Here is a 27789-nt window from a genome sequence, read left to right on the forward strand (position 1 = left end):
GATAGTTTATATGTTTCTAGGAAATTGTGCATTTCTTCCAGATTGCCCGATTTGTTGACATATAATTGCTCATAATATTCTCTTATTATTGTTTGTATTTCTGCAGTGTTGGTTGTGATCTCTCCTCTTTCATTTGTTATTTTATTTATTTGGGTCCTTTCCTTGTTGATAATTTGGCTGAGCTTTATCAATTTTGTTACTCCTTCAGAGAATTAGCTCCTGGTTTCATTGACCTGTTTTACTGTTTTCTTGATTTCGGTATCATTGGTTTCTGCTCTACTCTTTATTATTTCCCTTCTTCTGCTGGTTTGGGCTTTATTTGCTATTCTTTTTCCAGCTCTTTAGTGAAAGTTTAGGTTGTGTATTTGAGACCTTTCTTCCTTCTTTAGGAAGGCCTAGATTGTTATATATTTCCCTCTTGTGACAGCCTTTGCTGCAACGCAGAGGTTTTGGGCTGGTGTGTTTCCATTTTCATTGGCTTCCCTGTACTTTTCAATTTCCTCTTTAATTTCTTGGTTAACCCATTCATTCTTTAGTAGGATGTTCTTTAAGTATTCAAGACCTTTCAAAATTTTTCCTTGTCATTGATTTCAAGTTTCATAGTGTTGTCTGAAAATATGCAAGGTATGATCTCGATCTTTTTGTACTTGTTAAGGCTTGATTTGTGTCCCAGTATGTGATCTATTTTGGAGAATGTTCCATGTGCACTCAAGAAGAATGTGTATATGCTGCTTTAGGATGAAATGGTTTGAATATATCTGTTAAGTCAATCCAGTCCAGTGTGTCATTCAAAGCCTTTGTTTCCTGTTGATTTTCTTTCTTTTTTTTTTTTTTTTAATTTTTTTTTTTTCAACGTTTTTTATTTATTTTTGGGACAGAGAGAGACAGAGCATGAACGGGGGAGGGGCAGAGAGAGAGGGAGACACAGAATCGGAAACAGGCTCCAGGCTCTGAGCCATCAGCCCAGAGCCTGACGCAGGGCTCGAACTCACGGACCGCGAGATCGTGACCTGGCTGATGTCGGACGCTTAACCGACTGCGCCACCCAGGCGCCCCTCCTGTTGATTTTCTACTTAGATGATCTGTCCATTATTGTAAGTGGGTGTTAAGGTCCTCTATTATGGTATTATTATCAGTGAGTTTCTTTATGTTTGTGTTAATCACACAATTATAATAAAATATATGTAAGTTTACATATAATGTAAATATATAAATGTGATTTATATATTTGGGTTCTTCCACATTGGGACATAAATATTTACAATTGTTAGATCTTCTTGGTGGATAGACCCCTTAATTATGATATAATGCCCTTCTTCATTTATTGTTACAGTTTTTATTTTAAATCTAGTTTGTCTAATATGAGCATGGCTATTCAAGCTTTCTTTTTTTTTTTTTAATTTTTTTTTTTTTTTAATGTTTTTTATTTATTTTTGGGACAGAGAGAGACAGAGCATGAACGGGCGGGAGAGGGGCAGAGAGAGAGGGAGACACAGAATCGGAAACAGGCTCCAGGCTCCGAGCCATCAGCCCAGAGCCTGATGCGGGGCTCGAACTCACGGACCGCGAGATCGTGACCTGGCTGAAGTCGGACGCTTAACCGACTGCGCCACCCAGGCGCCCCTCAAGCTTTCTTTTGATGACCACTGGCATGATGCATGGTTCTCCATCCCCTTACTTTCAATCTGCAGGTGTTTTCGGTCTAAAATGAGTCTCTTGTAAGCAGATATAGATCGGTTTTGTTTTCTTATTCATTCTGATACCCTATGTCTTTTGATTGGAGCAATCAGTCCATAGACATTTAGAGTGAGTACTGAAAGATATGAAATTAGTGCCATTGTGGTGCCTGTAGACTTGATGTTTCTGGTAATGTTCTCTGGTCCTTTCTAGTCTTTGTTGCTTTTGGTCTTCATGGTTTTGTTTCATCTTTTCTCCAAAGAGTCCACCTTAAAATTTCCTGCAGGGCTAGTTTAGAGGCCACGAACTCCTTTAGTTTTTGTTTGTCTGAGAAACTATTTCTCCTTCTATTTCAAATGACAGCCTTGCTGGATAAAGAATTCTTGGCTGCATATTTTCCCAATTCAGCACGTTGAATATATCCTGCCACTCCTTTCTGGCCTGCCAACTTTCTGTGGATAGGTCTACTGCAAACCCGATCTGCCTTCCCTTATAGGTTAAGGACTTCTTTCCCCTTGCTACTTTCATAATTCTTTCCTTGTCTGTGTATTTTATTTATTATTTATTTATTTTTGAGAGACAGCGTGTGTGCAAGCAGGGAAGGGGCAGAGAGAGACAGAGACAGAATCTGAAGCAGGCTCTAGGCTCCGAGCCACAGAGCCCTACACGGGGCTTGAACTCACAAACTGTGAGATCATGACCTGAGCCAAAGTCAGACGCTTAACCAATGAGCCACCCAGGTGCCCCCTCCTTGTCTGTGTATTTTGTGAATTTGACTATGATATGCCTTGGTGATGTTTGGTTTTTGTTCAATCTAATGGGAGTTCTCTGTGCTTCTTGGATTTTGATGTCTGTGTCCTTCCTCAGAGTAGGAAAGTTTTCCACTATCATTTGCTCACATAAACCATCTGCCCCCTTTTTCTCTGTTCATCTTCTTGGCCTCCTATGATTTCGGTGTTATTCCTTTTTAAGAAGACACTGAGTTCTCTAAGTCTTTTATCATGTTTTTTCACCTTTGTTTTCCTCTTTTTTCTGCTTTGTTATTCTCCATAATTGTGTCTTCTATATCACTGATTTGTTGCTTTCTTTCATCCATCCTTGCTGCCGTGGTATCCATTCAAGATTGCATCTCAATTATGGCATTTTTAATTTCATCCTGACTAGATTTTACTTCTTTTATCTCCAGAGAAGGGGATTCTATGCTTTTTTCGACCACAGCTAGTTTTCTTACTATAGTGATTCTAAATTCTAGTTCAGACATCTTGCTTAGATCTGTGTTAAGCCCCTGCCTGTCATTTCTTCCTGTTTTCTCTTTTGGGGTGAATTCCTGCTGAGTTCTGTGGCTCAAGTTATGCATATCATTGTGTTAATCCTCATATCAATTTCCTAGGTGTGCAAAATGGTTTGGTGCTGATCTACCTGTGTTTCAGGGATGAGATGAGCTGAGGGTCTCCATGCTGCTCCACCATTTTCAATTCTTTCCTCTTGGGGCATATTCTAATATGGTACCAAAACATTACCAGGGTACTAAAGCATAATTGAGAAAGTATCTAAAAGGAAAATCAATTACATGTTTATTATAGCTCTTCTCAGTGAGATTACAGTGTGTAGACTGCAGGAATGCTTAAACCATTTGCAACTGAGAGGAGACCCTGGGGGAGCTTAATGAGAAACACAGATGGTCACTAAACTGCCTTCTAATGAGAGCAGGACACCATAACTGCAAGGATCATATCCTGCCAAGAGAAGTATGCAAATATGGAGCAGCAGTGAATTATCTTGGACAAGAGAAGAGAGGCTGACCTAATCTAATATAGCTAAAACACCTGCTTTTTGAAAGTTCATTTTATGCTACTTCACTTTCACAAAATACCTACAGTAGTACCTATTTTTGCTAACAGAAATAATCTGGAGAGATTTTCACTTTTACAAAAAAAAAAAAGGCAAAAAATAAAATAGCATTCAGCATCTGTTTTGCAGTGAACCCTCACAGAAACAGCATGCACCCCAGGAAGTGAGAGGGCCCCACCTAGTTCCTTCCTTCGGAACCGCACTCAGCATTTCAGTATCACACTACCATAGCTTTGAACTGTGTCTGTGAGCATCTGTGCAGTTGCTGGATATTTTTTGTGTGTATCTGTTAGCAAGATGGGTCCTAAGGTATCAGAAAAGCCTAAGAGAGGTTAATTTTGGGGTCTTGGAATGCTCAATTTTCCATATAAATTAATCATAACTGCTTATTCACCTTACACCATTTCAGCTTACAAAAGGTTTCTGAGGACACTCTACCTACAGATAAGCAGGGGAAACCTGCAACAGTCTTAATTCTATCATTCCCAAACACAGTGATTGGTGCCTTCTCTGAATAAATGTTTAAAGATAAGTAAAGAAGACTGGGTGCAAATGATTAGCATGCCCAGGGGCACTCCTGTGTTGGCATGGTTTCTGTGAGCAACAGCTGAGTGATGAGAAAGCAGGACTTAGACAATCTTGGGAGAGATGACGCTATTGAGGCAGGAACAGCTGACAAGATGAGAAATGTCAAGACAAGAACTTATCTTAGGAAGAGCACTCTGCAAGACAAGACTGTCCACACACATGAAGGATGAACTGGAATGGAAGGAAAAAAAAAGACAACAGGTGTGGCTATTCTAGGGTACAGGTGAACCTGGGCTACAGAGAGAAAGGAAAAGAACAAACAATATTAGAATTTTTAAATTGTCTTTACATTTATTTTATTCACAATTTTATTCATTTGTGAATTCACATTCTTTTTATACTCTTAGCCTTTTCTAAGCTAAAGAATACTATTTTCTTATAGCATTTAAAAATTATTTTAGATGTCACTCTCCAGATGTTATAAAATCTCTCTTTTTAAAATGGAGATACAGTGTAGAGAATACTAAGTCTGTGTTTTACAAAAGGGTGTATAAACCTTTTCAATTATCTTTCATATGGTGACATTATCCTTTGTTTTGCTTTTCCCCACAAAAGCACCTGGGTCTAATGTTTTGGGTAGTAAATTTTTACCTGGTAAGATATAACCAATGTATTATGAAAAATTCAGCATGAAGCAAAGTGATTATTTTTACTCTAGATATTTTACCATCTCTGGTACAACATTACCAAATAAGGATGTTATGGATAAAACATAACACAGGTGATAAGGCTAAAGAATTCTTGCCTCTTGATTGGCTGTATTCAGCTTGTCTTCCAGCTCTTCCTTCAAGTTTTCCAGCTCTCGCTGAAGTTGACTTTTATCCTCTTCCAGGTTTAGTTTCTCCTTTTTATACTGTTCCTCTAATTCCTTAGGAAGAGACATTTTTAACCATTAACAAAATTGCAAACATTGTATACCTCAAAGACCTCAAGAAAAAGACTACTATTCTGTTTTATATTTTGATATTTTGCTCTTCAAATTAGCCTTATTGTTAATTAATAACATTGGAGCTATTAGTCAACCTAACTAATCCTAAGGGATTAGATTCTGTCATTCTGAATCACTTATGATGTGGTTAAATAATTATTTTTTTTAAATGATAAGAATATTTGACTGGTCTAGATCAAGCTGAGTCAGTAACAGGAATGTATGCTATATGTGATAATGTGGGGAGATAAATAAAAATTCTAACTATCTCTTGAATACAGAATTTTTTATATTTATATAAAAAGAGCCAAAATCCAGTAATTTTCTGGAACACGAGAACATAGTCAAGAGTTACCAAGTAAAAAATTAAGGCATCTAAAGAAACAATGCCAGTAAAACTGATACTTACTGAAGAACACCTACTATCTGGCATGCTACTTGGGATGTGTACTTGGGATACACAGGTATTAACACATGGGGCCTGCCCTTAATAAGTTCAAGGTAACAAGCAATTAAAGAATATGTGATTGGGGCGCCTGGGTGGCTCAGTCAGTTGGGTGACCGACTTTGGCTCAGGTCATGATCTTACAGTTTGTGGGTTCAAGCCCCACATCGGGCTCTGTGCTGACACCTCGGAGCCTGGAGCCTGCTTCAGGTTCTGTGTCTTCCCCTCTCTCTGCCCTCCCCTGCTCATGCTCTGTGTCTCTCTGTCTCTCTATAATAAATAAACGTTAAAAATATTAAAAAAAAAAAAGAATATGTGATTAAAATTAAATATCCATAGGGACTACAGGAGTGCATGGATGGAGAACTGGTAAATTCTATCTTGGTGAGGAAACCTTCACAGATAATGCAATTCCTAAGTAGAGTTTGAAGGAGTGTACTAGTTAGGAACAGAGGTGAAGCAAGGGGGAAATATAACATGTTCAGCAGAAGAAACCCGTGCAAAAACCATGGAGGTACAAAAGAGCCTGGTACGTTACAAGCAGTTCAGTATTTCTATAGTGGAAGGTGAGAAGAGTAATAAATGCAGTTCTGTGGAGCTCCCAAAACAAACTCTGGGTTTGATGATTTGCTGGGATTACCCACAGGACTCAGAATATAGTTGTCCTCAACAGTCATAATTTACTTTATAGTAAAAGGATACTAAGCACATTCAGCAAAGGAAAAAGGCATATGGGGTGAAGCCTGTAGGAAGCCAGGTACAAACTTCCAAGAGTCCTCTCACACAGGACTCTCTAGCAAGTTGTGACAATAATGTGAAATGTTGTCTTCTAGTAAAGTTCATGAGAGACTCATTGCCTAGGTTTTTTATTCGGGGCTAATCACATAGGTACTTGATTACCATGTGCCAAACACCCAGACTTCATGAAGGAAAGCGGACGTTCAGCAGAAACCATATTGTTTGCATAAACACCTTAGGCACATGAGCTGCTGTTATCAGGGAATGGTGGAAACCCTCCCGAAATTCAAGTTCCCAGATACTAGCAAGGGCCAACCTTGCACCATGTGCCTTTCTAAGGATAGCAGCTTCAGGCCTGCAATGGTAACTCTTTTCTACATGGATTCTCTATATATTCACTTTCAAATGGGGTGGGTAAACTCAAGTTATGAAAAAAAATATAATCCTTTTTGATAACTAAGTAATAAGGAATGAAGAAGTCACCTTTAGGTAAATGTTCTTTAAAAGATAATGTGACATGAGGCGCCTGAGTGGCTTAGTCATTAAACAGCCAACTTCAGCTCAGATCATGACCTCGCAGCTTGTGAGTTCATGTCCCGCATCAGGCTCTCAGATGACTGTGCTGACAGCTCAGATGGAGCCTGGAGCCTGCTTCAGATTCTGTGTCTTCCTCTCTCTCTGCCCCTCCCCTGCTCACACTCTGCCTCTCTCTGTCTCTCAAAAATAAATAAACATTAAAAAAATAATAAAAGATAATGTGACATTGGAGAAAGACTATTCTAAAAGGAGGCTGGTCTGAGCTGAGGCTCAGACATGAGCTAGCTAGGCAAGAGAGGAATGAAACAGCAAGTGATAAGTTATTTTGAGAAAAGGGAAGGGGATAGATAAAGCTATCTTGAATTTTGACTATGTTCACACACAGGAAATGCATGTCATGTGTTTTATAGCAACCACATTTTAAAGAAAGATTGCAAGAAATGTAAGTAGCTTAAAGCAGATTTTTAGGTGGCTCAGAAATTGAAATTCAGTGGGCAAGGGTATAATTAAGAGAGAAGTAATGAGGTAAAAATGATATTGATGAAAGATGCCTAGATTCTAGCACTTAGAACTTAATATAGAGGAGTAAAGAGAGGCAAAAAGCAGAACACCTGCAGGTTAAATATCACAATAAGGGAGAAGGCTAAGGTGAATAAGGGATGTAGAGATGAAAAAACAAAACAAAAAATAGCTATGGAAGAGCTTACTGAAGCAGCAGTTACCACTGAATACTTCACTATAAATCCCTGAAAAACTGACACAGACATACAGAGTCAGTAAGCATCTACATGCACCACGTAATTAAAGCTGTACAAATTCGTTCTGGAATAGTGAGCTGGCACACAGAAAATAACAACCACAATTTTGAGAAATAACATGTCATTAAGATTTATCTCCAGCTACATAAACATATAGTAGCAGGTTTAGACAGAAATAACATTTTAATAGGAAGTTTTATTTGAATTTTTAATTAAGTTCAAGTGTTGAATATTTTTTCCAACTAGTTGTGTCACAAAAGGAAGAGACATAGAGGTGAATCTCTCAATTCATATCCTGCTTCTTCTATATACTAGGTTAGTGGCACTGAATACATCATTTAGGTTTATTAAAACTATTTCACCACCTATATAATAAAAATGACATTAATCTTCAAGCCTTAAGTAATGAGGAGTATACAAGAAAGCTCTTAATAAACTCTAAAAAGCTATTATGTAAAACATACAACAATCATCATTAATACATGCTTTTATGTGGTGGTTAAGTGCCTTAGAGTTTGACATCTGAAACCTGAGTTCAAGACCTGACTGATTCTTACTAGCTGCATGTGATTGAACAAGTGTTTCACCTCTTTCCTCTATCTCCTCTTCAGTAAAGCGGGTGCAGCAATTAAACCTATGAGTGTGGCAGGAATGAAGTAAAAAAACAGATGGAAAACACTATTGCAGCGCCTGGCACACTATAAGAAATACTAAAAACTAACATTTATTTATCACTATATGCTAGGACATGTCTGAGTTCTTAACATTTTATTTCACTTAACCTTCACAGGAACATAAGATGGATCTCCTCTTCATCTGTCACACGAGGACAGGCATGGTTTTTGAGGCCCAAATTTAGGCAGCCAGTAAACAAAGAGCTCAGTGTAAATCCCAGATCTGTCAGACACCTTGTTTCTTCTACTATGCGGAAGGAAACATCTACAGGAGCGTAAGTGCTTCAGCTAGTTGAGGCTTCGCGAGGAGCACACTTAAGACAGTGTCTCATGAAGAAACAGCTCAAGATCAAGGGAGTATTACCATGGCTCATACAAAGTAGGAATGCCTCCTATCAATCTACACACAGGAGATATCAAGAATTTTTAAGTATATTACTCTGAATCATGATTTACAGATTATGAGAGAGCAGCCATCAGAATGAAGTAACTCATTACTCTACAATATGGGTCATACTGGATCATTACAGAAACCCTTCCAGTTCACGATGCAATGCTACCTTGAATTTATACTCACCGCTTGTAGTTTTTTCTTATCCTTAACTGCATTACTGTGGACAGCTTCAATTGCCATGTGGTGCTTCCAAGCTAATTCTTCCAAAGTCTTAGAATGAGCCTCATTTAATTGAGCAACCTCTCCTTCCAATCTATTTTGCAGATTTTTTAGCTCCATCTCATAATATTCTTGCTGAGTTTTCTTTGCTTCATTTACTTTCTAAAATTAAAGCAAATAAAGATCAATAATTACACCTGCTTTTTTCATTACTGCTATTAGTATTCTGAATACTCAATAAATACATACATTTGAATGAACTGAGTACTATGGAATTTAGACTTTGGACATGAGATTACATCATTGGTGTTCTCAGAAAATGACAGGGTAGCACAGACAAAATTAATAATTTTAACACAAGTAATAAAACAGGCTAGGTCAGAACCAAGTGTGAGTTAGCACATCTGTGAGCTTAAGACAGAAAGCCTTCCTGTATGTCAAAGCTGTACACAAAATGGCTTACCAATTTACCACTCAGATGATATTCAATACAATTTCACTGAGTGCCAATTATATGCCTTTTAAGCAGTCACAGTCTGGAAAAAGGCAAAAGACAACGGAAATATAATTTTATACATTCTATGAAAGGAGTGTACATCACACATTGTAAGAGTATACAGGAAAGGAGACTAACCTGGATGGGGTGGGAAAGGGTGTGTGTGTGTGTGTGTGTGTGTGTGTGTGTGTGAGAGAGAGAGAGAGAGAGAGAGAGAGAGACATACATACATACATACATACATCAGGGAAGGCTTTCCAGAAGAGAAAACATCTAGGCTGCTGATGACACGTTCTCATTTAATTCTCACAAGTCCATCAGGAAATGAAAGAGGAGAAAATTTCAAATCTAGATCTGGTGTCAAAAACCTGCATTCAAAACCATTTCCAGCATTTTGAAAAATGAGCAGTAGCCCGCCAGGTGATGAAGTTCAGATAAGATAGGAAGACCATGTAGCTGAGCGGTGTGGACCGAACAGCAGATATGAGGCTGGCAGTGGTAAGGAATGGGGCTCAGCAGGGGGCATGAATCAAATGATGAAAAAGGGTCTTTTATGCTAAGGACTCTGACTTTTATTCTGACAGGAATGAGAAATCACTGCAATTTATGTAACTGACATATTTTTAACAACAGTCATGTTGACAGTAGGCTAGTGAGCTGAGGCAGGGAGAGCACTGAGGAAGCTGTAACTGAAATCCAGGCAACAATGATCTAAACCTAAACCCAGAATCCGCGAAAGGGTATGAAGGGATATGATGGAATAAAAATATATTAAGGGAGCAAAAAGCCAGAGGACTCCATAACAGGTAAGAGGGTTAAGGAAACAGTAATCAATAACGACCAATTTACCAAGCTACACACACAGGGTAGTGCTATTGGTTGAAAAAAGGAATGGGGAAAAAAAAAAGTACTTCTGAGGGGAGAAAGTTCTAGGCATGCTGATTTGACACATTTGTGAGAAACCAACATATCTTGTGGGAGTTAGACACACACGGCACAAATTTAGGGAAAAGATGGGGCCTAGGCCAACAGATTTGGGAGGGATCACTTAACAAGTGACAGCTGATGTTACCAGAATGGAAAAGCATATAGAATGAGGTGAAAATGCTGGGGAACGTAAATGGTAAGGGAACAGACAGAAGGAAAGCTCACAAACAAGACTGCAAGGCCGGGCAGGCAGGAGGAAAATGTGGGAGAATGTGAAATACCAAAAGGGAGATGTTGTAAATCAGAGAGAAATAAGTAACACTGTTGGATGAGATTCATCAAGTCCAGCAACCAGGATGTCCCCGGAGGCTGGAGCAAACACACATTCTGTGGAGTTGTCGTAAGAGAAACCACATGGTTTTCAGGTAAGGCGTGAATGGGAGGTGAGCAAAGGGCAAGGAGATCAGACTTATTTTTAATATGCCTGGTTGTTGAGGGGAAGAAAGATTCCAAAACTCCCACTTGATATCTGAACAACTGCAATAAATATTCAGCAATTACTCTACAAATGATAGGTCTTATTTGTTTAATCTAGAAATTCAATATGTTGGTATATGAATTTTCAGAGCTCAATGATTGCCAAAAGTTTTACCGAAATTTCCTAGGTATATAGGCAATAATACATTTCATCAGTACAAAAACATATGATCAACCACAATGTACATTCCACTGAAATAAGAGTTTCACAGTTTCTGGTTGAAATACGTTGAAATGTCTTAAGTTTTTACATTATAAATTGTTAATATTCTGAATACATGGGAATGCCAGCTGGTACAGCCACTCTGGAAAACAGTATGGAGGTTCCTCAAAAAACTAAAAATAGGACTACCCTACGACCCAGCAATTGCACTACTAGGCATTTATCCAAGGGATACAGGTGTGCTGTTTCAAAGGGACACATGCACCCCCATGTTTATAGCAGCACTATCAACAATAGCCAAAGTATGGAAAGAGCCCAAATGTCCATCGATGGATGAATGGAAAAAGAAAATATGGTATATAGAGATACAATGGAGTATTACTCGCAATCACAAAGAATGAAATCTTGCCATCTGCAGCGACGTCGATGGAACTGGAGGGTATTATGCTAAGTGAAATTAGTCAGAGAAAGACAAAAATCATATGACTTCACTCATATGAGGACTTTAAGAGACAAAACAGATGAACATAAGGGAAGGGAAACAAAAATAATACAAAAAACAGGGAGGGGGACAAAACAGAAGAGACTCATAAATACAGAGAACAAACTGAGGGTTACTAGAGGGATTGTGGGAGGGGGGATGGGCTAAATGGGTAAGGGGCACTAAGGAATCTACTCTTGAAATCATTGTTGCACTATATGCTAACTAATTTGGATGTAAATTTTTTAAAAATCTGAAAAAAACATTTTGAATACATGTACAATAGATAGTCCAGCTTTATATCTTTTTCCTCAAAATTAAGACAAAAACTTACTAGAATTAAGAAATGGACTGTTATTGGAGCTCCTGGGTGGCTTAGTTGGTTAAGCATCTGACTCTTGATTTTGGCTCAGGTCATGATCTCACAGTTTTGTGAGTTCAAACCCCATGTTAGCTGCTTAGGATTTTCTCTCTCCCTCTCTCTACGCACCACCCCCACTCTCTCTTTCTCAAAATACATAAACATTAAATAAAAATTGACTGTTACTGTGAAGTAGAAGTAAACACTTTTTAAATCAAATCTGAGAAAACCGAACTTTTTTTCTTTTCCTTTCTTTGTTGTGGGACAGCGGATGGGGGGCAAACTCTACTGCTTTTTACCTTCTCTAGTTCCAAAATCTGCTGCTTCTGCTCTTCATCCAGACTCTGAGTTTTGCTTTGCAAAAAAGCTCTTTCTTCTTCAAGCTGAGATAATCTCTCGTTGGTCCTTGATTTTTCTGATTCTAGATCTTTAATTGTAACCTCTTGGGTCATCTGAGTCGCTTGAAGCATTCCAATGTGACCTATACCCCAAAAAGAAAAACTCTGCAATTTAAAATTTGTTGCACTGACTGTAAAAGTTTATATTTAATGACACAATTGTACTTAATACCGGAGTGAAATAAATAGTCTGCATGTACAAACAGTACTTTGGTTTGTTCACCGTATAAAATGGAAATATTTACCATGGGAATGTTTCTTACCCAAGTAGAATAATTTAAACGAGGAAAAGGTCTATTTTCACATCACTACATCACTGTACCCAGGACCCTTTTTTAAGATTGCACACTAAACAAGCTGAAGTAGAAGTAACTCTCAGAGATGCATGTAAAAAAAAGCCTTGGGAGTCAAACAAAGAGGATGGCACTACAGTGCCAAATGAGCAATTTGTTCTTTTCTAATCGCTTTTTTCAAATTCTCACATAAAGAGAAAGAAATTTAGGGGCGCCTGGGTGGCTCAGTCGGTTGAGCATCCAACTTCGGCTCAGGTCATGATCTCACAGTCTGTGAGTTCGAGCCCCGCGTCGGGCTCTGTGCTGACAGCTCGGAGCCTGGAGCCTGCTTTGGATTCTGTGTCTCCCTCTCTCTCTCTGCCTCTCCCCTGTTCATGCTCTGTCTCTCTCTGTCAAAAATTAATAAACATTAAAAAAATTTTAAAGAGAAAGAAATTTGTACACGGGTAGTAAATATGGAAGGCAGTGGTTTGGTTGAAACTGAGTTTGTTTTAGACAAGAAACCTGATAAAGAACTAAGGTGGATTAAGAGATTAAGTCAGCAAATTATCAAAGAATAAATAAATGACAACAACAAAAAAGGGGGACGGGCAATAAGAGAGACAGAGAGATGAAAAATGAGTGTGAGATAAAGGTCTCAGAAAGCATGTGTTAGGTAGGCCAGTGGTTCTCAAAGTGCCCTGGACCAGCAGACCTGGGAACTTGAGCCCGCAGTGAAGATCATCTCAGACCTGCTAAATCAGAAGCTCTGAGGCTGGAGCCCAGCATCTGTGGTTGCACAAGCCCTTTGGGTGATTTTCATACACACTAAAGTTGAAAAACTACTACTTAGGAGAAAGGTCATCTGGGAATTCACAGATGAGCCAATCAAATCAAATGACATTCTCAAAGAATTACTTCAAATGGCTTCATCTGGCACACTAAACACTTGGGCAAAATGTAACTTCAGAACTGACATGAATCACCCACTTCCTCTAGTACAGGTTATAAAATGAGAACATTAGCCATATTAGGATAGGCAACTCAGCTTTAGTATGTAAATGATCCTTATTAATAAGCCAAATGAAATGAGGCACTATAATTCACATATAGTTCCACTAATTTAAATACTTTAAAACATGTTTTTAAAGAACAAAAAACTTCTTAGAATGCTTCTTTGTTCTTTTAGTGAATGATTTATTGGTGATAAAATACCTGCTCTTAATTTTTGTATAAAAATATATATTCTTAAAAATAAGTTATTATTTGCTTATCTTATGATTAAAAAGAAATTAGAGTCCTTTAAAATATTTAGAATCTAGGGGCGCCTGGGTGGCGCAGTCGGTTAAGCGTCCGACTTCAGCCAGGTCACGATCTCGCGGTCCGTGAGTTCGAGCCCCGCGTCAGGCTCTGGGCTGATGGCTCGGAGCCTGGAGCCTGTTTCCGATTCTGTGTCTCCCTCTCTCTCTGCCCCTCCCCCGTTCATGCTCTGTCTCTCTCTGTCCCAAAAAAAAAAAAAAAAAAAAAAAAATTAAAAAAAAAAAAATAAAATATTTAGAATCTAAATAATGTTAAAGTATGAGAAGAGAAGGCAAATTTTGTCTTGAGTAAACATTTCAGTGTTGGTTTTAGCTAAGGAATACACCAAGAACTGTGGTCACACATACTAGCTTTGAGGACAAGGTCTGAAGCCTGTTGTTGTAAACGTTCTCTGGCCGCTGCTAGCTCACTTTCCACTTCCTTGTGCTTGCTTAGTAAGTCCATCTCTCCCTCCTTGGCATCATCAAGCTGTTTTTGAAGAACCTAAGAATGATCAAATAGCCATTACTAATATGCAAGAATGATGCGAAGCTAATTAGCTAAGCTAATGATGCCAATTCACTTAAATTACAAGCATCAACTTTCTCGTATTCAAAAGTTGCAGTTAATAATACCTAGTTTTAAATCTGTTTTGATAACACTTAGAACTTACCTTCATAAATCATATGACCCAATCATGAAAGGCTATTCAACCTTTTTTAATCCACTCAAATGCTGCAGATATTAAAAACAGCTACGAAATTTTCTATACCTATTTTCAGGTTTAGAAGACAAATTTTTGATCACTGTGCAGACCATTATTAATGAAGGTAAAGGAGAAAACATAATTAAAACTAAAGCCCAATATTTTAACTCTCCCAAGTCACTTGTGAAAAATATCAACACGTTATTTCAATAGAAACCTTTCTTTATCAGGTTTTAAGTTATCTTTATGGGCCTTTAGTATTTGAAATTCTAGTAGTAGATAATAACTACAGAGTAGTAAAAATTGCCCCTTTATTGATTTTTCTCACAAAGGAAAAGCAGAAGAAAGCAAAATGGAAAAAAAAAGTTAAAGTAGTCTAATTGAAAAGAAAAAGACAAAACTGGGGAGGGAGAGAGAGTGGGTATCCATAGGTTGAAAGTGAGAGGCTTTACTTACCTGAACATTGTTCTCTGCTGTAACAAGTGCTATCTGAAGCTTTTGGCATTTGTCGCGAAGACTTCCAGCTTCATCCTGTACCATCTGTAACTCTGTCTTCAATTTTCCTATAGTTTTTCTTAAAATTGCTTCTTGTCCCTGAAATTCTTTTCTAAGATCAGCTTCCTTTTCTTTGCTAGCCTGGAGGCTTTCCGCTGTAAAAAGCTGTGACCTTTTCAAAGTATCAAGCTCATGCTCATAAAAGGACTGAGCTTTATTCAACTTGCCTTCATAATCCTCAATTAGCTTTTTCCGTTCAAGTCTTAGCTCCTCCAGTGTTTTGTTTAATGTCTCCACCTCCACCCTGTGCAGTTCCTCTGCCTTCTCCTGCCCTTTACTGACCGAGGCACTGTGATCCTGCTGGGACTTCAACAGCTCTTGGATTTCCCGTCTATGAGCAGTTCGCAAATCTTCCAATGCCAACCGTTTGTCTTTTTCAAACTGTACTTGGAGTTGCCCAAAACTCCGTAATCTTTCCTCAAACTTCCTTCTGATCTCTTCAACCTCTCTAGACATGGTTACTATGCGTTGGACATGCTGGGCTTCTGCACAAAGTTGCATGTCCTCAACTCTGTGCTTATAAGCTTCAAATTCTGTCAAAGCCTGCTGCTTCATTTTTATGTGGTCTTCTAATGATGCTTCTAAAACCTGAATCTTTCTCTTCAGGTCTAACTCCTCTGTTACTTTGCTTTTATATTGCAATATTTTTTCTCTTGTTTCTGCAAGAATCTGTTGGATTTCTTCTTCATGAGCATCTTTGAGGGCCTGAATTGCAGATTCATGCTCATCATTTTTAGTATTTAAAGCATATATTACCTGCATAGTTTTAAAAAAGGGAAAGAATTGAGCAAACCATGTTCTGTTCTTACTGGAAGTTAATTCTTCCATTTGGATTGATATTTTTCAACACACAAAACTGGGTATGGTAAATACTAAATACTGAGCTTCATGCATTGTTTTAGATTCATAGATTGATTTACGTAGCAGTTTTACCTTAGCACAACCTGAAAAGTTGCATCTGAAGATTCCACTATAAATGAAAACAGTGAGGAGAAAAGAGACAAAGGAAGCCTAGAAGAAAGGAGTTCTCCATAGGGTCCAGTCTAGTTTGGGGTGAGGATCAGCAGAAAAGCCTCAAAGTATCTGCCTTACTCTAGTGCTTTGTATGAGTGGAAGTTCTAGGCCTTAAGTCTTCTTAAAGGCTCTTTCATCTGTTTAATGTCCGGTATGTTCTAAATTTAGAAATTTCCTCTTCTAATTCTCCTATGGTCAGTTTTTAAAGCTGATCCTCTTCTCTCCAAGTTCCTAGAGGTCTCCTTACAAAATCCAGTTAGTACTTTTCTGCTCACATATTAAACACTATAGTTTTACTCACTGCCTAATTTTCCCTCTGAATCCAGGCAAGCCAGGTTTCTAGAGCCAGAGTATCTGGGCAAAGGTCTTTATTTTCATTTTAGTCCTTGGATTTTAATGATTCCATTGACATTTCCCCAACCTTAATTACAAATGACAACATACTCCCTTTGTAGTGATGCTCCCACTCTTGTATGTTCTTTGATACCCTCCATCATACCACTGTGGCCAAACAGTACAATATTCATGACTATTACTTAAGGCTTACAGGTTCACCCACTTTCTTCTGAAGTAAAAAGAAATGAACACTCTCCAATCCAAAAATCCAGAAGCTAAAAAATTAGTGTCCTGGAGCTTTGCTCGTTTCAATGTGATCTTATTCTGGCTTTAGAAATGGATTCCAGCCCCAAAAGTCAGAGGCAATTAAGATGCAAACATGTTGCAATTTTTGTAGAGAACTTGTTCATACAGCCTGAGGCAACAGAAACAAACTACCTGGCTCTTCACACATCCTGGTGACACCAGATGCTATTGCTAAATCTAGGTGGTCACCTGCTAGGCCTGTAGCTGTACTTGTGGAAGGAGAAGACACACTGGAGGCTTACCCCACTGAAGACACATTGGAGGCTTACCCCATTGCAGGGGCTTCACTCTCTCCACACAGGGCTTTGTCTTCCAGAATCAGGCCCCCATTCATATACTCACTTGGTCTGCTCTAACTATTGAGAGATGTAATCATAACAAAGGTGAAAAGATTGAGAGATGGCAGGACTCCATTTGTCTTGCCAGCTACTTCACCTGCTAGCTACTGCCAAAGGGAAATATGTGCACAGAACAGAAATAAATGCTCACTTCCAGTTTCTCCTTTTTTAAATAACCCTAATTCCAAATCCCAGGTTATGTCCCTAACGAGCTAGACAAGATCGCCATAGAGGACTCCTTTCATTTACACATTTAAACCTAAAGGTAGCCTATAACCCAAGAAAGTTGGTAGACTCCTACAACCTTCCTCCAGGGTCTTACCTACCCATCATGTTGATGCCCACAAAAGACTGAAAGAGGCACTAAGGGAAAACAATGCCAACTAGCTGGAGAGAAGTCCATTTGTAGAATGCTTAGAGCAGAGCTGGTGTAGGCCACAGGTCTCAGACCTTCCCAGGGAATCTGCCCAAATCCCCTAACTATCTTACTAAGCACATGGAAGGAAAAGAAATGATACAAGTGATGGAATCCCTAGAGAATAATAAGTGACACTTTTCATCATTTTATCCCAGGAAATGATCTTGAAAAGGACCACTCCATGGTGGGATTTCATATTACGAGGGATGAAACACTACGGGAAGATGTGAGCTTCCCCTTGTCAACAATTTCTCAACAATACTCTTCTCTTTTTTCTAATACTTGATTTCCCTGCAGTTTTTGAAGCATCAGCTCAAGTCCTGTATCCTTTAATAAGGCTTCCAAGACCACCCAAATTCACGGGAGTCTATCTTTTCTTTATATCCAGCACCTTCATTTCCTTACCACTATTCATTCCTGTAAATCAGTAAATGTTCAACTGGTTAAAAATGGGGGTCTTGACAACAATTTTGGCAAGCTGGGTTAGGATGTTAGAGAGCCCAGAAAAGTAGCTGAAGATATAAAAGCACAGTAACATACAAAAGTATGGATTAAAAGGTGAAATTAGAATAGAATTTAAGAAAAACAAACTAAATGTCTGATCAATAATAGGGAAATATGGTGAGGAACTCTATTTCACTTGATATTCTATTCCAGACGTTGGCAAACTATGCCCTGCAGGCCCAATATGGCTGCTGCTGGTCTTTGTAAATAGTTTTACTGGAGCACTGCTCTGCCCCTTTGTGTATGTGTAGTGTACAGCTGCTTTCCTACTACAACAACAAAGTTGAGTAATTACGGAAGAGACCTTAGTAGTGACTCCTGTTGTGATATACACTTGACAAGTCATCTTTTAAAAAAATTTTTTTAGGGGCGCCTGGGTGGCTCAGCCAGTTAAGTGTCCGACTTCGGCTCAGGTTGCGATCTTGCGGTCCGTGAGTTCGAGTCCCGTGTCGGGCTCTGTGCTGACAGCTCAGAACCTGGGGCCTGCTTCTGATTCTGTGTCTCCCTCTCTCTCTGACCCTCTCCCCATTCATGCTCTGTCTCTCTCTGTCTCAAAAATAAAACATTAAAAAAAAAAATTAAAAAAAATTTTTTAAAAATGTTTATTCATTTTTGAAAGACAGAGAGAGACAGAGCACAAGCAGGGGTCGGGGTCGGGGGGACACAGAATCTGAAGCAGGCTCCAGGCTCCGAGCTGTCAGCACAGAGCCCCACACAGGGCTCAAACTCATGAACTGTAAGATCATGACCTGAGCCGAAGTCAGACTCTGGACTGACTGAGCCCCCCAGGCGCTCCGCACTTGACAACTCATCAGCCAAAGTTGGCAGCCAAAAATAAAAAATACTTGCACTAGCTTTGTTTACCCTCTAATAAATAGTCCAGGGTTCTTACCACTACAGCTTCTTAAGACATTAAGAAAACCAATTATTTGATTCTGAAAGTATAAATATAAAAGAAAGAAAATATTATACTGGCCATATAATAGTATCTTCCAAGACAGCAATGTTAAAATAAAGTTTCTAAAATCTTAAAAAACAACAACAAACTAATAGTGTCTTAAATGAGAATGCTATATATGAATTTTCAACTTGACATTAACAAGATATCCCCTGACTGTTCACTTTTCTACATAATTACAAAGGTAACCATTTTAAAGTATCTTTCTCTGATTAATTACTCTTTCTCAGACCAAAGAAATAGAAATATTCTATGTTCTTTGAACACACAGAAAATATGACTTGCAGTAACAGAACTGATCCAAACTGGATTTCTCATTCTATGTAAAATAACTTAATTTCTCCAATTTCTTCAAGTTTCTCAATATTAAATAGAGATCATACTTATTCTATCCTAGTGACATCATTATTATAAGATCAACCTATCATTGACATTTAAAAAATGATACTATATAAATATTTTTCAAAAAATATAAAGCACTATGAAATGATAAATATTTTTTTATTCATTGTATCATTTATTTATGGAGAAAATGGGAATAGCTTTAAAATTTGTCTTTAATGTTTGTTTTTTTTTTTTTTTTTTTTTTTTTGAGAGACAGAGGACAGAGCACCACAAGGGCAGAGAGAAAGGGAGTCACAGAATCTGAAGCAGGCTCTAGGTTCTGAGCTGTCAGCACAGAGCCCGACGCAGGGCTCAAACTCACAAACTGTGAGATCATGACCTAAGCCAAAGTCGGACATCTAACCGAGGCTGCATTTAACCTGAGCCCCCCAGGTGCCCGAGAATAACTTTAAAAGAAACTTTGGTGAGTGATCATAATCACCCATAAAATTGGCTATTATTTTCCACATGGGAAAAGGAAACTCTCTAATATCTCTTTTCATAAAGTATTTTTAAAGACATTAAGAGCCATTTGCAGTTTTTCTGGGACTATAAGCACTCAGAGAATGGAAGAGCACAATTATTACCACAATTTCATGTAATTTCGCAGCTCCAGCTTATGCCAACAATGCACGATTTAACTACATATTCCAGGGTGAAAAAGGAATAGTCAGTAATTTTTACTTTTTCTATGAAGATTTTCAAATAATCTTACCCACTAATAAAATGAGAATAAGTCTAGATCTACTCTTTTAAAATGCTACTTAGGTAACAACAAACAGTCTCTGAAATAGTTCTTGTTGTTGGCTGCTATAGACTGTATTGTGTCCCTCTCCTTCCCCCAACAAAATTCATCTAACTGAATGAAGCCCTAACTGCCAATATAATGGTATTTGAAGATGGGGCCTTCGGGAGATAATTAAGTTTAGACAAGATCATGAGGGTGGTGCCCTCATGATGGGATCAGTGCCTATAAGAGACATCAGTGAGCTTGCTTCCTCACTCTCTTTTAGCCATGTGAAGATACAGTGGAAAGATCTACGGTACTTTGTTTTGGCAGACTGAAACAATACACTGGCAATATAAAAATATATTCCCACTAAAATCTAGCTCATTAGCAATAAAGTACATTCATTGAAAAGTATGTGTGTATTAGCTTAAAATATGTTAAGCTAAATTGTTGCATATTATACCACCAGTTTTAGCAACATTAAAGTTGCTAAGGGAATCATTGAATAAATGATGCTAAATTCATACAATGTAATATAATGAAAACACTAAAAAGCACATCTCATTTAGGAGAATATTTCATAATATAAGAAAAATCTTGTAAGAGAAGACAAATACACAATACTATATCAACAAGATCCAATCTTACAGAGAGAAAAATGTAAGTGTGCATGTGTGTGTGATACATACTGAAGGTATATAAAGAAATAAACCAAAAAAAAAGAAAGAAAGAAAGAAAGAAAAGAAAGAAAGAAAGAAACCAAATTTTAACTGGGGATATTCAGTATTTCTAAACCTTCTATAATGAATGTATGTTACTATTACAGTCAGAAAACATTAAGCCCTTTTAAAAGATTAACACTAACAATATTAAAAAAAGAATATTCAAAATGCCTTCATTTTAGGAAAAAAACAATCAAAATTCAAAAAGAAAATTAAAGGAACATTCATTAATTACCAACAGGCACTCTGAAAGTTTCCTTTAAAATCACTCAATAAAACATTTATAAAAATCACACTTAAATATTTTAAAGAATTTTACTTATGAAATAATTTTACTTATGAAAAAGATCACATATTTTGAGAAAAAGTTTAAAAATCTAGTTACTTAGTTAAAATTTGATAACATACTGGCAAATCTATAATGGTCAATTCCTACTTCATTTATTCTTCCCTTCAGCAAAAATATATTGCACACCTGCTATGTGCCAAGGTCTATAACTGGTAGAGTAAACACAACTGTGAGCTGGATGCATATACATGGTATCTATTCTCATGCAACTTGGTGGAGACCAATCTTAAACAAATATTTACTCCATTAGTCAAATAAAATTTTGATAAGTTACACAAAGGAGAATAAAGACAAAATGGGTTTTTGCAAGGGATGGGAGTGACAGTGGTAATGTAGGGGTTTCCCCTTATTCTCAATGAAATGCTTACTTTATCTCAACCAGAATCTCTTCATTTAGTCAAAATGTTATGGGTAAAGTACAGAGAGAGAATTGTGAGCTGAGGGCTAAGAGTAGAAGGCACAGAAATGGAAAGCACAGGATTCTGTGAGGGGAAAAATGGGTTCCAGAGCTACAAAGGTAGACATGCAACACACTGTAGAGGTACTTGCATTGTAGCTGTTGCTCTGGATGGGATCCAGAAGGGAGAAACTACTTAGAAAGAGTGAAAAAGACTGAGGACAGGCCTTGGGCAGGGTTCAGGGGCAGCAGGGAGGATGAGGACCCACAGACAGAGGCAACATGCTGGACAGATGAGTAAGAGTGGAATGGAGGCGGAGCATCAAGGTCTAAGATGAACAATACATCTTGTCAAAGGCTGAATAAAAATCAAGAAAAATGAAGACTCAAAGACCCTGAATTCAGAATCTAAATCTCAGAAGTAGGTCTTTGAGAGCACATTTGGTAGAGCGGTGAGGGCAGAGCTGGAAGAAAAATGGCAAAAGTGGGTGAGTGGATGGTAAGTGAATGGAGGCAGTCCATTAGTAGAGAAAAGCTCCAAGAAATGGTGGTAAAAGAAAGGAAACAACTAGGGACAACTAGGATAATGGCTTAGGAGGCATCAAAGTCCAGGGAGAGTACTTTTCTTAAAAGAGAGATTGAAAATGTGACCCAGAAAGGGTCAATTGTAGAACCGAAGTCATGAAGAAAGTCTGAGGCTGGGCTTGCCTGACGCAGTGGAAAGACTGGTGCTAGCTGACAGTAGGAAAAAGTCCTCCCAAGAGAGCAAGGCTGAAGACCGAGATCTTTAGGTAAAGAGGGAAGATGGACAACTCCTGTCTGACTGAGTCATAGTTCTCCTTAATAGGGAGATGAAATTATCCTCACAGAGTGCAGTAGGGGTGCTCTTCTCCACTGGACATAAACAATGCTGCTAATGTTCGCTGCTGAGGCCAGCCCCAGCCTTCTCAGCATGTCCCACTGAAGACAGCCTCAGACACACAGCAACCATGTGCAGACCCTTCTCATCACTACTCCTCCAGATGTTTCCCAGCCAATCTCAATCTTTAGTTTTTGCTTATTTGAAATTTCTGGGAACTTGTTCACTTTCCCTTTCTTATCAATGTCAGAGACACATAGACTAATAGCAGAGAGAAAAAGAGAGAGAGAGAGAAGGAGGGAGGAAGTGTGGATTTACCCTCAAGTACATAAGTACTATATGAGGCACAAGGGAACTTACAAAGTAATAAAGGAACAATCTCAGATTCAATATTTTTTTTAAAAAAGATCCTGTATAAGGAAGAATAAAATATATTTTTATTATTAAACACTCAGTCCTTCTAATTGAGCTACTCACCAAAAGGTTACTTTGGGCCTTAAAGCACCAAACTTAAAGAATATTGAAAAGAGACACTCTAACTTCTCAAAATTAGTGGGTTATTGACCTCTGCCATGTAGGTTCTACTCTATCTGTTCTAGAGCAATAACACAGACCATTGCTTTAAACCATAACTTATATTCAATAGTACTCACATACCAGTCTTATAAGTAACATTTTCACATATTATCAAGTAACATTGATGAGCTCTAGGTGGCTTACCTAGGGAATCTAATGTTTCTATGAAATGGTTCACCTTTTTGGAGTCGGTATAGTATTAGCATACTTGCTACATAAGAGCATGTTAATAAAATGTGTTTAAAACATTTTCTTAGAGTCTTGGGCTCACCTCCTCCAGGACACTCTTGATACAGCAGCTACATATGTGCAACTAACTCTGAAAACTGGAAGAACAAACCTTCCACAACTAATCTTAGAGAGGAAGCCACATTGAAAAGGGTAGGAGGGGCATAGACATGACTGGGAACCAAACTCCCTGTGAAACTAACCACAAACAGGAGGGACATCATAAGCACAAAGAAGCAAGAGGATAGACCCCACACCAAGCAGCCTAGGCACTAGGGACCTGAACTAGGAATACAAGTCCCCATAACATCTGGCTTTGAAAACCAATAAGCCTTAACTCTGAGAGTTTTAAAAATCAGTGGGGTTAACTCTAGGAAATCTGAAAGGTAGTAGAAAACTTAGTCCCCACTCTTAAAGAGCCAGCATAATAATTAATTCAACCAAAGACACAGGACCTAGGATGTATGTGTAGATTTATTTACTAATCTCAGAATGTGCACTGGAGCAGCAGGAATATTCAGATATCTCCAGGAATAATAGTACTGACAGGCACCATTTCTCTTCCCCTCCCCAGCCTAGATAGCTGGACACTTGATGGAGTCAGAGCTCACACTCTCCATCTATGTTGCTAGCACTACATTCTCCTGTGAATCCACCTTAGCAGGCATCCTCCAAAGCAGCTTCTGTCCCACCACTTCCTGCAACCAGCCCCAGCAGGGACATGTGCCACTCCAAACTGACTCTTGCCCAGAGGAGAAGGTGAGATAACCCAGATCCAGCAGTTGACCCTTTTAGCTGGCTGCACAGGGAGCAAGCCCTGTTATTCTATGCACCTGTAGTTATGGCAGAGAGGCTGACTGCAGATAAACAGCCTGACCCCAACCTTGCCCACCAATGAGCCCTAGGCAACCTCAGAGAGACCTCTCAACAGTGCAGGGAGCAAACCCTGCCCAGTACACCCACAGGAGGAAAAGCAGGTCAGTGCAGCCAGCTCGGCTGCAGGCAAATATGGCTCAGTCACAACAGCAGGGGGAACGTAGCCCACACAAGAGATACCCAGTGGAACACCTGGTTCTGGTCACCAGGGGGTAATGCGTTACTGGACAACACAGGACCTCTTTTACATAAAGCCACTACTTTCAACACCAGGAGGTGTAGCTGACCTCTCTAATACACAGAAACACAGAGAGTAAGACAAAATGAGGAGACAGAGGAATACTTTCCAAATAAAAGAATAAGACAAAATCACAGTATAAGACCTAAGTGAAATGGAGATAAGCAATAGGCCTGATAAAGAATTCAAAATAATTGCCATAACAATATTCAGTGGACTTGAGAAAAGAGTGGAGAATCTCAGTGACAACTTCAACAAAGAGAAAATATAAAAAAGAACCTGTCAGAGAGAAAGAATTCAGTAACTGAAAAAATACACTGGAGGGAAAAAGCGGCAGACTAGAGGAGGCACAAGAACGGATCCACAGTCTGGAAGACAGGGTATGGGAAAAATCAAGCTGAACAGCAAAAACAAAAAAGAATGATAAAAAATGGAAACAGGGTAAAGGAACTCAGTGACAACATCAAGCATACTAACATTCACTTTACAGGGATCCCAAAAGGAGAAGAGAGAAAGAAGGGGTAAAAAATCTATTTGAAGAAACAATAGTTGAAAATACCCTAACTGGGGGAAGGAAACATTTAGGTCCAGGAAGTACAGAGAGCCCCTAACAAGAGGAACCCAAGGAGGTCCACTTAAAATGGCAAAAGGTAATAATGAAGAGAGAATTTTAAAGCAACAAAAGAAAACAGTTACATACAAGAGCAATCCCAAAGGCTATCAGCTGATTTTTCAGCAGAAACTTTGCAGGCCAGAAGGGAGTAGCAAATTCAAAGTGATGAAAGGAAAAAAGCCTGCAACCAAGAATACTCTACCCAGCAAAGTTATCATTCAGAATAGAAGGAGAGATAAAGAATTTCCCAAACAAAAGTTAAAGGAAACCATCACCACTAAGGCAGCCTTACAACAAACATTACAGGGTATTATTTGACTGGAAAGAAAGGGCCATAACTAGAATAAAATTATAAAGGGAAAAATCTCACAGGTAAAAGCAAACACAGAGGAAAGGTAGTAGATGAATCACTTATAAATCCAGTATGAAGTTTAAAACACAAAAGTAGTAAAATCAGTTATGTCTACAAAAATTAGTCAAGGGATACAAAAAGTAGAAAGATGTAAAATATGACATCATATATATAAAATGTGGACAGTGGGTAGTAAAAATTTAGAATGTGTTCAAACTTAAGAGACCATGAACTTAACACAGACCGCTATATGCATAACATGTTATATACAAACCTAACGGTAACCTCAAACCAAACTCTGGTAGTAGGACATGCAAAAAACAAAGAGAAAAGAATCCAAGTGTATCACTAAAGAAAGCCAACAAGCCATGAGATAATAGAGCTAGATAAGAAAGGAATACAGAAGAACTATAAAAACAACCACACAGGGTACCTGGATGGCTCGGTTGGTTAAGCATCCAACTCTTGCTTTCAGCTCAGGTCATGATCCCAGAGTTCTGGGATCAAGCCCAGCATGGGGCTCCATACTAAGTGTGGAGCCTGCTTCTCTCTTTCCCTCTCCCTCTGCCTCTCCCCCATTTGTAAGTATGTGCGTGCCACACGTATGCTCTCTCTCAAATAAAAAACAAAAACAAAAAAACAGAAAACAACTAACAAAATGGCAGTAAGTACATACCTATCAATAATCACTTTAAATGTAAATAGACAAAATGCTTCAATCAAAAGACATAGGTGACTGAATAAAAAAAAAGACCCATCTATATGCTGTTAACAAGAGACTCATTTCAGACCTAAAGAAATATACAGACCTAAAGTGAAGGGACAGAAAAACATACATCATGCAAATGGAAGCAAAAAAACAAAATAAAAAAAGGTGGAAATACTTATTTCAGGCAAAACAGACTTTAAAACAAAGACCGAAGCAGGAGACAAAGAAGGGCATTACATAATGATTAAGGGATTAATCCAACAAGAGGATATGACAACTGTAAATGTCTATGGACCTGAGATAAGAGTATCTAAATACACAAAGCAATTATTAATAGACATAAAGGTAGAAATTGACAGTAATACAATTAATAGTAGGGATGGTACATTTATATCAATGGATAAATCATCTAGATAGAAAATCAATAAGGAAACAGTGCCTTTGTTTTCTTTTTCTAATTTTTTTTTTTAAGTAGGCCTCATACCCAATGTGGAGCCCAAACTCACAACCCTGAGATCAAGACTTGAGCAGAGATCAAGAGTCGGACACTTAACCGACTGAGCCACCCAGATGCCCTGGGAAACAGTGCCTTTGAATGACACATTATAACAGATGGACCTAACAGATTAATGTATAGAACATTCCACCCTAAACAGAAGAATACACATTCTTTTCAAGTGCACCTGGAACATTCTTCAAGATAGATCACATGTTAGGCAATAAAACAAGCTTCAATAAATTTTTAAAAAGTGAAATCCCATCAAGCATCTTTTCCAACCACAAAGGTATGAAACTAGAAATAAATTACAAGAAAAAAAAACTGGAAAGAACACAAACACATGAAAGCTAAACAACATGCTACTTAACAACCAAAGAGTCAACCAACAAATCAAAGAGGAAACCAAAAAAAAAAAAAAAAACCCAAAACATGGAAACACACGAAAATGAAAACACAATGGTACAAAATCTTTGGTATGCAGCAAAAGTAGTTCTAAGAAGGAAGTTTTTTTTTTTTAAGTTTATTTATTTATTTTGAGAGAGAGAGAGAGAGAGCATGCACATGAACATGGAGAGGGGCAGAGAGAAAGAGAGAATCCCGAGCAGACTCCATCCTGTCAGTGAGGAGGCCAATGTGGAGCTCGATGTCACCAACTGTGACCTGAGCCAAAATCAAGAGTCAGCTGCTTAATGAACTGAGCCACCCAGGAGCGCCCCATAAGAGGGAAGTTTATAACATTACAGGCCTACTTTAAGAAACAAATCTCAAATAAATAACCTAACCTTACATGTAAAAAGAAGAAACACAAAGGCCAAAGCTAGGAGAAGAAAGGAAATAACAAAGATTAGAGCAGAAATAAATGAAATAGAAACTAAGAAAAACAATAGAAAAGATCAATGAAACCAAGAGCCAGTTCTTTGAAAAGATCAACAAAATTGACAAACTTGTAGCCAGCCTCATCAAGAAAAAAAGATAAATAGATAAAACAAATAAATCAGATACAAAGGAAGAGAGGTAACAACCAACACCACAGAAATACAAAGGACTGTAAAAGAATATTATAAAAAAGTATATGCCAACAAACTGGACAATCTAGAAGAAATGGATAAATTCCTATAAACATACAATCTTCCAAAACTGAATCAGAAAAAAACAGAAAATCTGAACTGACCAATTATTAGTAACAAAATTGAATTGGTAACTAAAAATTTTCCAACAAACAAAAGTCCAGGACCAGAAAGCTTCACAGGTAAATTTTACCAAACATTTACAAAAGAGTTAATACCTATTCTTCTCAAACTATTCCAAAAAAATAGAAAAGGAAGAAAAAGTTCCAAATTTATTCTAAGAAGACAGCATTACTTTGATAGCAACACCAG

General features: G+C 38.2%; 1 protein-coding gene across 10 annotated transcripts in view; it reads right to left on the minus strand.

Annotated features, from left to right (window-relative positions):
- The window catches only part of FAM184A (family with sequence similarity 184 member A), a 123404-nt gene that overhangs the window by 61341 nt on the left and 34274 nt on the right, over positions 1 to 27789 (minus strand). For all 10 annotated transcript variants that reach the window (XR_009263264.1, XM_058735116.1, XM_058735115.1 and 7 more), the window contains exons 2-6: positions 14906 to 15760; positions 14112 to 14247; positions 12074 to 12255; positions 8774 to 8971; positions 4862 to 4984 (exon numbers count right to left, since the gene is read on the minus strand). Coding sequence is in view for 9 of the 10 variants with exons in the window: in XM_058735116.1 (XP_058591099.1) it covers positions 4862 to 4984; positions 8774 to 8971; positions 12074 to 12255; positions 14112 to 14247; positions 14906 to 15760 (1494 nt within the window). In the remaining variant the exon portion in view is untranslated. The remainder of the gene's footprint in view (positions 1 to 4861; positions 4985 to 8773; positions 8972 to 12073; positions 12256 to 14111; positions 14248 to 14905; positions 15761 to 27789) is intronic.

The sequence above is a fragment of the Neofelis nebulosa genome, chromosome 6, assembly GCF_028018385.1.
Source record: "Neofelis nebulosa isolate mNeoNeb1 chromosome 6, mNeoNeb1.pri, whole genome shotgun sequence".
In the NCBI taxonomy this organism is placed as follows: domain Eukaryota; kingdom Metazoa; phylum Chordata; class Mammalia; order Carnivora; family Felidae; genus Neofelis; species Neofelis nebulosa.